We start from the raw sequence: 14099 nt of genomic DNA on the forward strand, positions 1-14099 counted from the left end.
GAGTAACAACAGCAGCATCAGAAACAGTAAAAACAGCAGCACTAGCAACAGTAACACCAACAGCACCTGTAACAGTAACACAGCAACAAAAATAACAGGAACAACAGCAACACTTGCAACAGTAACAACAGCAGCACTAGTAACAGTAACAACAAGAGCACGAGCAACAGTAATGAAATGAGCACCAGTAGCAGTAACAACCGCAGCTCCAGTAACAGTAACAACAGCACAACCAATAACTGTAACAACAGCAGCACCAGCAACAGTAACAACAGACGAAACAGCACCCGTAACAACAGACGAAACAGCACCAGCAATAGTTATAACAGCAGTACCAGCAACAGAAATAACAGGAGGACCAGTAACAGAAACAACACCAGCAACACTAACACCATCAGCACCAGTCACAGTAGCAACAGCAGCAAAAGTAACAGTAACAAGAGCAGCACCTTTAACATTAACAACAGCAGCACCAGTATCAGTAACAACAGCAGCACCAGCAACAGTAATAACAGGAGCTCCAGTAACAGTATCAAACGAAGCATCAGCAACAGTAATAACAGGAGCATCAGTAACAGTAACAACAACAATATCAGAAACAGTAATAACAGGAGCATAAGTAGCAGTAATAATATCAGCACCAGTAACAGTAAAAACAGCAGCCCCAGTAACAGTAACAACAGCAGCACGAGCAACAGCAATAAAAGGAGTACCAGTAACAGTAAAAACAGCAGCACCATAGACAGTAAAAACAGCAGCACCAGCAACAGTAAAACCAACAGCACCAGTCACAGTAACAACATCAGAAAAAGTAACAGTAACAAAAGCAGCACCAATAACAGTAACAACAGCAGCACCAGTATCATTAACAACGCCAGCACCAGAAACAGAAATAACAGCAGCACCAGCAATAGTAACAACAACAACACCAGTAATAGTAACAACAGCAGAAAAAGTAGCAGTAACAGAAGCAGCACTGGTAACAGTAAAAACAACTGCACCAGGAACAGTAATAAGAGGAGCCCCAGCAACAGTATCAACTGCAGCACATGTAATAAAAACAACAGCAGCACCATTAACAGTAACAACAGCAGCAACACCGTTAACAGTAACAACAGCAGTACCAGCAACAGTAACCATAGCAGCACCAGCAACTGTATCAAAAGCAGTAACAGTAACAACAGCAGCACCATTAACAGTAATAACAGGAGCACCAGTAACAGTAACAACAGCAGCAGTAACAGAAACAAAAGTAGCACCTATAACGGCAATAACAGCCACCTCGATTAGGAGTAACAACATCAGCACTAGTAACAGTAAACATAGCAGCACCAACCACAGTAACAACAGCAGCACCAGAAACATTACAATATCAGCACAATTAACAGCAACAATAGATGCACCTGCAGCAGTAATACCAATCTAGAGCATCTAGATCTAACAGTATTTGTGTCATGGGTGACTTTAATTTTAGTGGAATAAACTGGGTGAACAAAACAGGGAATAGAACCAATAGCACCCGCAGCAGAAAAACCAGCAGCACCAGTAACAGTAACAACAGCAGCCACCAGCAAGAGTAAAAACAGCATCACCAGAAACATTAACAACAGCAGCCCATACAATAGAAATAACAGCAGCACCAGCAACAGTAATAACAGGAGCACCAGTAACAGTAACAACAGCAGCAGCAGTAGCAGTAGCAGTAACAAAAGTAGCACCTGTAACGGCAATAACACCCGCCTCGACTAAGAGTAACAACATCAGCACTAGTAACAGTAACCATAGCAGCACCAACCACAGTAACAACAGCAGCACCAGAAACATTACAATATCAGCACAATTAACAGTAACAATAGATGCACCTGCAACAGTAATATCAATCTAGAGCATCTAGATCTAACAGTATTTGTGTCATGGGTGACTTTAATTTTAGTGGAATAAACTGGGTGAACAAAACAGGGAATAGTGAAGCAAAAGATTTTCTAGAATTAATTGACGCTTGCTTTCTTACGCAACACAATAAGGAACCAACGCGGGAAAATACTATTATAGATTTAGTGTTAACTAACAGGGAAACACAAATTAATGACATCGAAATAGGGAGTGAGCTAGGGAACAGTGATCACAATGTAATCAGATTTAGCATAGAATGGAATAGACCTGTAGGAGAAAATTCTGTTAAAGTGCCAGATTTTCGAAAAGCTGATTTTAATAGCCTAAGAAACTTTTTGGGTCAAATAGATTGGAAAGTCTTGGGTATGGGGTGTGGGCCGGTCTTGGAGCGAGACATGAACCCAGAGATAGGTGATGTAAAAGGGGATTTCGATGTGGATTTAATATATAACTTATTTAAGAATATTCTAAACAAAGCACAGGAACGTAGTATACCATACAAATTGAATACATCGAATACTAATGACCCAAAGTGGATAACAAATAATTTAAAGAACCTTATGGGTAACAAAAGGCTTGGTACAAAAGGATTAAGAATGGGGAAGTCAGTTTAGAACAGGAATTCATACAACTGGTTAGAAATGTTAAAAAAGAGATAAGGAAAGCAAAAAGAAACTATGAAGTTTGAATAGCAGAGCAAGCAAAGTCAAATCCTAAAGGGTTTTTTCAGTTATATATAACTAAGACTAGGGAAAGGATAGGTCCATTAAAATCTGAGACAGGTCAAATAACGGATAATGACAATGAGATGAGAAGTATTTTTAACAAATATTTTATATCTGTATTTACTAAAGAAGAACTTAACAATATGCCTTCAGCCGAACAAGTCTATGTGGGTGGGGATGAGGACAAGTTGACTAGTTTAGTAGTTACCAGGGATGATGTAATTAAACGATTAGAAAAACTGAAACCAAACAAATCCCCAGGGCCGGATGAAGTGTTTGCCAGGGTGCTTAAAAAATGCAAAGAGTAGCTTTCCGAGCCACTGTCTACCATATTTAATAAATCAATAGAGTCAGGCAGAGTGCCAGAGTCATGGTAGGTAGCTAATGTGGTACCAATTTTTAAGAAAGGAGATAGATCACTTGCGTCAAACTATCGGCCAATTAGCCTAACGTCCATTGTGGGAAAGTTACTTGAATCAATAATTGCAAATACAATTCGTCTCCATCTTGAAAAACATAAATTAATAAATGAGTCGCAACATGGTTTTACATATGGCCGTTCATGTTTAACAAATTTGCTAACTTTTTATTCCAGCATAGTTGAGGCAGTTGATAGTGGTAAGGATTGTGATGTTGTGTACCTTGACTTTAGCAAAGCTTTTGATACAGTGCCACATAAAAGACTAATTAAAAAAATAGAAGCTCATGGTATTGGGGGTGCTATATAAAGTTGGATTAGGGCATGGCTATTCCAAAGGAAACAGAGAGTTAGTATAAATGGGGTTAAGTCAGAGTGGGATAATGTTGTTACTGGAGTACCTCACGGTTCTGTCCTGGGACCTCTGTTGTTTATAATATATATAAATGATTTAGATTCAGGCTTGAGTAGCAACATTTGCAAATTTGCCATTGATACGAAAATCGGTAGGGAAATTAATTAGGAGGAGGACTCACTATCACTTCAAGTTGATCTTGATAGGGTTTTGAAATGGTCAAAGGATTGGCAAATGCAGGTTAATGCTGATAAATGTAAAGTTCTGAGGCTAGGTAATGATGATAGAGTTACAAGATACGAGCTAGATGGTGTTGAGATTGCAATGTCGGATTGCGAAAGGGATCTGGGAGTTATGATTAGTAAGAATTTAAAACAAAAGGATCAATGCATGAATGTTCGTAATAAGGCGAATAGGACACTGGGATTTATTAATCGAAGCGTTAGTAACAAGACACCTGGCGTGGTTCTTAAGCTATATCTTGCTCTGGTTAGGCCCCATTTAGATTATGCAGTTCAGTTTTGGTCGCAGTATTATAGAATGGATATAAATTCACTTGAACGTGTCCAACGTTGATGACTAAGTTAATTCCCCAAATTAGAAATCTTTCATATGAAGAAAGATTAACAAAGCTTAAGTTGCATTCACTGGAAAGGCGAAAAGTTAGGGGTGACATGATAGAGGTTTACAAGTGGATGAATGGACATAACAGGGGAGATATTAATAGGGTATTCAAAATATCAACACAAGACAGAACACGAAACAATGGGTATAAATTGGATAAGTTTAGATTTAGGAAAGACTTGGGTAAATACTGGTTCAGTAACAGGGTTGTTGATTTGTGGAACCAATTGCCGCGTAACTTGGTGGAGGTGGGGTCCCTCGATTGTTTCAAGTTCGGGTTGGACAAGTATATGAGTGGGATTGGGTGGTTATAGAAATGAGCTGCCTCGTATGGGCCAATAGGCCTTCTGCAGTTACCTTTGTTCTTATGTTCTTATCAGCACCAGCAACAGCAACAACATCAGAACTTGTAACAGTAACAACCGCATCATCAGCAACAGTAACAAAATCAGCATCAGTAAGAACAGCAGCATCAGCAACAGCAACAAAAGCATCATTAACAACAGTAACAAAAGCAGCACCAGTAACAATAACAACAGCAGCACCATATAAAGTAACAACAGCAGCACCATATAAAGTAACAACAGCAGCACCATATAAAGTAACAACAGCAGCACCATATAAAGTAACAACAGCAGCACCATATAAAGTAACAGCAGCAGCACCATATAAAGTAACAACAGCAGCACCATATAAAGTAATAACAGCAGCAGTAGCAACATTAACAAATGCGACACCAGTAACCGAAAAAAAACATCAGAACCAGTAACAGTAGGAACAGCAGAACCAGTAACAATAACATGAACAGAACAAGTAACAGTAAACATCAACACCAGAAACGGTAATAACAGCAGCACCAGTAACGGTAAGAACAGCAGGACACGTAACAGTAATAACATGATTTTATGATCTTAGCCTACAAGATAAACGAGTCTCCCCCTTGAGAGTTATTCAACAAGCCTGACCTAACTAGAAAGTATAGGAAATATAGAGGTGATAACACATATGTAAAATAGTTGGTTGGATTTAAATAACAATTTGAGATTATGGGCAGTGAAGAAGAAAACAGGTAAATGACTGGTTAGGAGATGAGAATATTTTGCTGGAGGCATGAGGCTCCCTTCTGGAGGGCTTTGACCTCACTTGATGCCAGATATCGCAGGGGAAAGCCGCGACGTGCCAGCTGTAGAATCGAGCTGGGAACGTTGTGGTCTCAAGTCCTGGATGGCGAGGAGAGTATTAAGCCGCCCAGAGACATTTTCGTGGGCTGTGGAAGCGCCCTGACCAGGCTCTGTCAGTGGGAGGAGCGCCCTCGACCAGACAATCTGTGGTAAGCACGATTTAAGCCTGTTCATAGTGATTGCTTGTAGTTGGTCGTGTGCCCAGCGACAGTAGCAATGTTTATTGATGAGTTAGAAATGTTTTGGTAAGGCAGGAAGCCTAAATAAGAGGACGGAGATGAGAGAGACAGCTGGAGGGACGGGCAGCGCGTCCTCTCCCTGCTTGAAGCCAACTGACTGAGGGGCGGCGGAGAAGAGTGTGGAGGCCCGCCGGGCGAGGTGGAGCATGGACCCGCCCACGGGAGAGTCCACTCTCACAGTATGTAGAGGACAGATAGAGGTTTGAGGCAAACATATTGTGTGATTATTTTTGTTTATGTGTTAAAGGGGAAACATTTTTATTGGAGTGTCGATGGGTTGGAGATTTGTCTTTGGGGAAGAAGTTGCTGAGAACTTCGAAGCCAGCACAGAGGGAGTAGTTAGTGAGACTCCAAGGTAGTGGAGCAGAGGACCTCGAGCTGTGAGGAAAAGCAGTGAAGAGGAGTGTCACGTGCTCCTGTAGAGGTGGTGAAGCACCATAGTTGCTCGAGGGAACTTCATGGTGTAGCAGCCAAGAGAGCTGTGGAGGAACCTAGCAGAAGGGTGAAGCACCGTAGTTGCTCAAGGAAAACTTCATGGTAGCAGCCTGGAGGAGCTGCAGAGGATCCTGGTAGTTAAGCCTGGAAGAACCTCAAGATATCAGGGTAGTGAACTTCCAGATGTGGGAGGGAAGTTCTAACTGATTACTTGTAGGGTGGTAATCGAGTGTTTGGTTGTCATTAGCGTGCAAGACGCAGTGAGAGGTAGGTGATTGTTTGCATTCTTATGTCAAGGAGTGTTTTATACTGAAGTTTAGAGTTACAATCGTAGGCTGGATTATCTACAGATGTATGTGTTCTAGGACTGATAGGGTGATCGATTGGTCATTGTTGTGTATCAAGGAATATTTATACTGATATATGTTATTGCATTCAATGCTGATTTTCCTTGTACATGCTTATAGATATATTTTCTCGCTGATAGTGCAACATTGTATTATAAGACTTGATCTACTTGAGGAGGTAGATAGTATCAGGTGGTGAATCAGGAGATAGGATACCACTTGATAAGCTGATGATAGAGTTCTGATGGTGTTGGAGTGCAACCTGATTGTTATAGTATAGAGTATAGGATTCATTATTATTATATGTATGTATGTATTGTGGACAGGGTAGGATGGAAAATTAGTAAGTCAAAGGGGATTGAGATCATATCACATAAGGAGAGAGTGGGGAGTCACAGCGGCTCGTGTGTGTGTGTGCACGTGACAACGAGGCTAAGTGTTGGAGCCGCATCCCCTAAACGTGTGACGTTGAGCCCCTCTCCAAGAGCCAGAAGCGCCTAGTGTGATCTCCTAGTGAGGTATAAGCACTCTACCGAGTTGTGGGTTGGGTTGTCCGTAAAGGAGGAACAACGACGACAACACCACCAACCCACACTATAATAACGAGCATCAGCAACAGTAAGAACTGCAGCACCAAAAACAGTAATAACAGCAGCCCCAGCAACAGTAATAACAGCAGCAACAAAAACAGAAACGCCAGCAGCACCAGCAATAGAATTAACAGGAGCACCAGCAATAGTATAACAACAACACTGTTAGCAGTAACAAAAGCACCAGTATCAGTAAGCCCAGCAGCAGCAGCAATAGTAACAGCAGCAGTACTAGAAACAGTAATAACAGCAGCACTATTAACAGACACATCAGCAGCACCATCAACAATAACAACAGCAGAACCAATAACTGTAACAACATCAGCACCAATAACAATAACAACATCAGCACCAATAACAATAACAACATCAGCACAAGTAACAGTAACAACAGCATCACCAGAAATATTAATAACAGCAGCAACAGCAACAATAACAACAGCAGCATTAGCAACAACAGCAGCAAAAGTAACAGTAATAACAACAGCATCAGTAACTGTAACAACATCAACACCAGTATCAGTAATACAGCAGCACCAGTAACAGTAACAACAACAGCACCAGATACAGTAACAAGTGCAGCACCGGAAACAGTAATAACAGCAGCGCCAGAAACAGTAACAACAGCAGCACCAGTATCAGTAATAACTGCAGCACCAGTAACAGTAACAACAGCAGCAAAAGTAACAGTAATAACAGCAACATCAGTAACAGTAACAACAGCAGCACCAGTTACAGTAATAACAGCAGAACCAGTAAGAGTCATAAAAGCAGCACCAGTTACAGTAACAACAGCAGCACCAGTATCAGTAATAACTGCAGCACCAGTTACAGTAATAACAGCAGAACCAGTAAGAGTCATAACAGCAGCACCAGTAACAGTAACAACAGCAGCAAAAGTAACAGTAATAACAGCAACATCAGTAACAGTAACAACAGCAGCACCAGTTACAGTAATAACAGCAGCACCAGTAACAGTAACAACATCAACACCGGAAACAGCAACAATAACAGCACCAGTAACTGTAACAAGATCAGAAAATATAACAGTAACAATAGCAGCACCAGTAACAGTAACAACAGCACCAGTATTAGTAACAGCAGCAGCACCAGTAACAGTAACAACCGCTGCACAAGTACAAGTAACAATAGCACTATCAGTAACAACAGCAGCACTAGTAATAGTAACAACAGCAGCACCAGTAACAGTAACAAAATTAACACTATTAACAGTAACAACAGCAGCACCAGTAATATTAAAAAGCACCAGTAACAGTAACAACAGAAGTCCCAGTAACAATAAAACAGCAGCACCAACAACAGTAACCACAGCAGCACCAACAACAGAAAAAATAACAACAGCACCACCACCAACATTAACAACATCAGCACCAGTAACAGTAAAAACAGCAGCACCATTATCAGTATCAACAGTAGTCCTAGTAACAGTAACAGCAGGAGCAACAGTAATAATAGGAGCAACATTAACAATAGCAGGACCAGTAACAGTAACAATAGCAGTACCAGTAACAGTAATAACAGCAGCACCAATAACAGTAGCAACAGCTGCACCAACAACAGTAACAACAACAAAACCATCAACAGTAACAATAGCAGTACTATCATCAGTTACAACAGCAGCACCAGGAACAGTTAACATCAGCATCACCAGCAGCATTGACAACAGCAGCACCAGCAGCAGTATCAACAGCAGCATCAGGAACATTAACAAAAGGAGCACCAGTAACAGTAACTATAGTAGCACCATTGTTTACAAGTCACAGTAACAACAGCAGAACCAATAGCAGGGACAATAGTTCTTATGTTCTTATGTAGCAGCACCAGAAACAGTAACAAAAAGCAGAACCAGTAACTGTAACAACATCAGCACCAGTAACAGTAAAAACAGCAGCACCAGTAACAGTAACAATAGCAGCACAAATAACAGTAACAATAGCAGCACCAGCAACAGTAACAGCAACAGCTCCAACAACAGTAACAACAGCAGCACCAGTAACAGTAACAACCGCAGCACAAGTAATAGTAACAACAGTAGCACCAGTAACAGTAGCAACAGTAATAACAGCAGCAACAGTAACAGCAGGAGCAACAGTAATAACAGCAGCAACAGTAACAGCAGGAGCAACAGTAATAACAGCAGCAACAGTAACAGTAGCAGGACCAGTAACAGTAACAATAGCAGTAACAGTAACAACTGCAGCACCATTAAAAGTAACAGAAACATCAACAGCAATAGTAACAACAGCAGCGCCATATAAAGTAACAACAGCAGCACCAGGAACAGTATCAAGAGAAGAACCAGAAACAGTAATAACAGAAGCACCAGTTACAATAACAACAGCAGCACCAAGAACAGTAACAACAGCAGCACCATCAACAGTAATAACAACAGCACCAGAAACGGTAATAACAGCAGCACCAGCAACAATAACAACAGAAGCACCAGCAACAGTAACAACAGCAGCACCAGCAACAGTAATAATAGTAGCACAAGAAAAGTAAAAACAACTACAGTAACAAAAACAATACTAAAACAGTAAGAACAACAGCAACAGTAACACCAGCAGCACCAGTAACAGCAGCATCACCAGCAACAGTAACAACAGAAGCACCAGCAACAGTAACAGCAACACCAGCAACAATAACAGCAACAGTAACAGCATCAACAACAGTAACAACAACAACACCAGAAACAGTAACAACAGCAGCACAAACAATAGTAACAAGAGCAGCACCAGTAACTATCAACAGCAGCACCTACTACAGTAATAACAGGAGCACCAGAAACAGAAACAACACCAACAACAGTAACAACAGCAGCACCAATAACAGTAACAGCAGCAGCAACAGCAACAGTACCAACAGCAGCACCAGAAATAGTAAGAACAGCATCACCAGCAGCAATATCAACAGCAGCATTAGCAACAGTAACAACATCAGCACCAGTAACAGTAACAACAACAGAACCAATAGCAGTAACAAGATCAGCACCAGTAGCAGTAACAACAGCAGCACCGGAAACAGTAAAAACGGCAGTATCAATAACAGAAACAACAGCAGCACAAGCAAGAGTAACAACAGCAGCAGCACTATGTAAAGTAACAACAGCAGCTGGACCATGTAAAGTAAAAACACAAGCACCATGCATTGAAACAACAGCATCACCAGTAACAGTAACAACAGCAGCACACATAACAGTAACAACAGCAGCGCCATTAAAAGTATCAATAGCAGCACCATTAACAGTAACAACAACAGAACCAGTAACAGTAACATCTTCAGTACCAGCAACAGTAACAACAGCAGAGCAATAAACAGTAACAACAGCAGCATCATAATCAACAACAACAGCAACAGTAACAACAGCAGCACTGATAACAGTAATAACAACAACAATAATAACAGTAACAACAGCAGCACCAGCAACAGTAACAACAGCAGCACCAGCAACAGTAACAACAGCAGCACCAGCAACAGTAACAACAGCAGCACCAGTAACAGTAATAACTGATGCACAAGTAATGGTAAAAATATTAGTAACAGTAACAGTATTAGTAACAGCAACAACAGCAGGACTAGGTTCTGTAACAATAGCAGCACCAGTAACAGTAACAACTATAACAAAAGTAACAGCAACAATAGCAGCACCAGTAACAGTACCCAGCAGTACCAGCAGCGGTAACAACATCAGCACCATCAGCAGTAACAACAGCAGCACAATTAAAATATCAACAGCAACGCCAGTAACAGTATAAACAGTAACAGTTACTTCACCAACACCAGGAACAGTAACAACATCAGAAACTTAACAGTAATAAAATCCGCATCCTAAGAGTAACAACAGCACGATCAACAACAGTAACAACAGCAGCACTATTAGAAGTAACAACAGCAGCAGCAGCAGGAACAGTAACAACAATGGCACCAGTAACAGTAACAACAGCAGCACCAATAACAGTAACAACAGGAGGACTAGCAACAGTAAAAAAGCAGCACCATTAACAGTAACAACATCAGCACCAATAACAGTAAACACAGCATCATCAGAAACAGTAACAACAGCAGCAGCACCAGTAACAGTAACAACAGCAGCACCAATAACAGTAACAACAGCAGCACCAATAAAAGTAACAACAGCAGCACCAGTAACAGTAACAACAGCATTACCAGTAACAACAGCAGCACCAATAACAGTAACAGCAGCAGCACAATAAAAGTAACAACAGCAGCACCAATAAAAGTAACAACAGCCGCACCAGTAACAACAGCAGAATCAGTAACAGTAACAACAGTAGAACTAGTAACAGTAACAACAGCAGTATTAGCAACGGTAGGAACTGAAGCTTCAGCGACAGTAAGAACAGCAGCATCAGCAACAGCAACAACAGCTGCATCAACAACAGTAACAACAGCAGCACCAGTAACAGTAACAACAGCAGCACCATTAAAAGTAACAACAGCAGCACCAGCAACAGTATCAAAAGCGTCACCAGTAACAGTAAAAAACAGCAGAACCAGTAACAGTAAGATCAGCAGAACCAATAACAATAACAAGAACAGAACCATTAACAATAATAACAACAACAGAACCAGTGATGGTAATAACAGCAGCATAAGTAACAGTAATAACAGGAGTACCAGCAACAGTAAGAATTGCAGCACCAGAAACAGTAATAACTGCAGCACCAGCACCAATAAGAACAGCAGTAACTTAAACAGTAACACCAGCAGCACCAGCAACAGTAATAACAAGAGCACCAGCAGCAGTACAACAGCAGCACTATTAACAGTAACAACAGCAGCACCAGTGTCAGTAAGCCAAGCAGCACCAGCAACAGTAACAGCAGCAGATCTAGAAACAGTAATAACATCAGCACTATTAACAGAAACAACAGCAGCACCATCAACAATAACAACAGCAGAACCAGTATCAGTAACAACAGCAGAACCAGTAACAGTAACAACAGCAGCACAGAAACAGTAACAACAGCGGAACCATTAACTGTTACAACATCAGCACCAGTAACAGTAACAACATCAGCACCAGTAACAGTAACAACAGCATCACCAGTAACAGTAACAACATCAGCACCAGTAACAGTAACAATAGCATCAATAGTAATAGTAACAACAGCAGCACCAGTAACAGTAACAACAGCAGCACCAGCAACAGTAACAGTAACAACAGCAGCACAGAGTAACAGTAACAACAGCATCACCTGGATCAGTAATAACAGCAGCACCTGGAGCAGTAATAACAGCAGCATCAGTAACACTAACAACAGCAACACCTGCAATAATAACAACAGCAGCACCAGTAACAATAATAACAGCAGCACCAGCAACAGTAACAACAGTAGCACCAGTAACAGTAACAAAAGCAGCACCAGCAACAGTAACAACTGCAGGAAGAACCACAGTAACAACAGCAGAAACAACTACCACAGTAACAATAGCAGCACCAGCATCAGTAACAACAGCAGAAACAGCTACCACAGTAACAATAGCAGCACCAGCATCAGTAACAACAGCAGAAACAGCTACCACAGTAACAATAGCAGCACTAGCATCAGTAACAACAGCAGAAACAGCTACCACAGTAACAATAGCAGCACTAGCATCAGTAACAACAGCAGAAACAGCTACCACAGTAACAATAGCAGCACTAGCATCAGTAACAACAGCAGAAACAACTACCACAGTAACAATAGCAGCACCAGCATCAGTAACAACAGCAGAAACAACTACCACAGTAACAATAGCAGCACCAGCATCAGTAACAACAGCAGAAACAGCTACCACAGTAACAATAGCAGCACCAGCATCAGTAACAACAGCAGAAACAGCTACCACAGTAACAAAAGCAGTAGTAGCAACAGTAACACCAGCAGCACAAGCAACAGTAACAACTGCAGCAACAGTATCAACAGAGGGAAGGAGCAAGACTCACCCGGTACTCTCGCCGGCGACGCTGAAGGTGGACCAGAGCGCCCAGCGCTGATCAGCCTGCTTTTTGGTGCCTGCCACACGCACTGTCTGGGGCGAGGGCTGCGTCAGCTGGTGCACCGCCTCCGTCCCTGTCACAGATGGTAATATAGCCCTCCGTCTCTGTCACAGATGGTAATATAGCCCTCCGTCCCTGTCACAGATGGTAATATAGCTCTCCGTCTCTGTCACAGATGGTAATATAGCCCTCCGTCCCTGTCACAGATGGTAATATAGCCCTCCGTCCCTGTCACAGATGGTAATATAGCCCTCCGTCCCTGTCACAGATGGTAATATAGCCCTCCGTCTCTGTCACAGATGGTAATATAGCCCTCCGTCCCTGTCACAGATGGTAATATAGCCCTCCGTCCCTGTCACAGATGGTAATATAGCCCTCCGTCCCTGTCACAGATGGTAATATAGCCCTCCGTCTCTGTCACAGATGGTAATATAGCCCTCCGTCCCTGTCACAGATGGTAATATAGCCCTCCGTCCCTGTCACAGATGGTAATATAGCCCTCCGTCCCTGTCACAGATGGTAATATAGCCCTCCGTTCCTGTCACAGATGGTAATATAGTCGTCCGTCCCTGTCACAGATGGTAATATAGCCCTCCGTCCCTGTCACAGATGGTAATACAGTCCTCCGTCCCTGTCACAGATGGTAATATAGTCGTCCGTCCCTGTCACAGATGGTAATATAGCCCTCTGTCCCTATCACAGAGAGTAATATAGCTCTCTGTCCCTGTCACAGATAGTAATATAGCTCTCTGTCTCTGTCACAGATAGTAAAATAGCTATCTGTCCCTGTCACAGATAGTAATATAGCTATCAGTCCCTGTCACAGATAGTAATATAGCTCTCCGTCCCTGTCACAGATAGTAATAAAGCTCTCTGTCCCTGTCAAAGATGGTTATATATTCCTCCGTCCCTGTCACTGATGATAATAGATCCCTCCATCGCTGTCAGAGATGGTAATATAGCCTTCCTTTCCTGTCACAGATGGCATTATAGCCCTTCATCCCTGTCACAGATGTTAATATAACTCTCCGTCCTTGTAACAGATGGTAATATGGCCCTGTGTCCCTGTCATCGATGATTATGTAGCATACCGTCCCTGTTACAGATAGTAATGTATCCTCTGGACTCCTTGCCAGAGTCCGTGTTCCTGTTGGGTGATTTCCACTGTCGACATACCCTCTCGGGTGATGTTCTGACAAACACCTGAGATCGTCTTCTTGAATCGTTCGTCTTCTTGAATCGTTCGTCTTCTCTTATTCCCTGTCTC

The 14099-nt window shown here is 42.0% G+C and overlaps 1 protein-coding gene across 1 annotated transcript in view; it reads right to left on the reverse strand.

The window, feature by feature from the left end:
• LOC123750388 (golgin subfamily A member 6-like protein 6) overlaps positions 1-14099 on the reverse strand; it is a 278485-nt gene that overhangs the window by 20653 nt on the left and 243733 nt on the right. Inside the window, exon 6 of the mRNA XM_069325164.1 lies at positions 12779-12905. Within this exon, the coding sequence (XP_069181265.1) occupies positions 12779-12905 (127 nt within the window). The remainder of the gene's footprint in view (positions 1-12778; positions 12906-14099) is intronic.

The sequence above is a fragment of the Procambarus clarkii genome, chromosome 15 (assembly GCF_040958095.1).
Source record: "Procambarus clarkii isolate CNS0578487 chromosome 15, FALCON_Pclarkii_2.0, whole genome shotgun sequence".
NCBI lineage: Eukaryota > Metazoa > Arthropoda > Malacostraca > Decapoda > Cambaridae > Procambarus > Procambarus clarkii.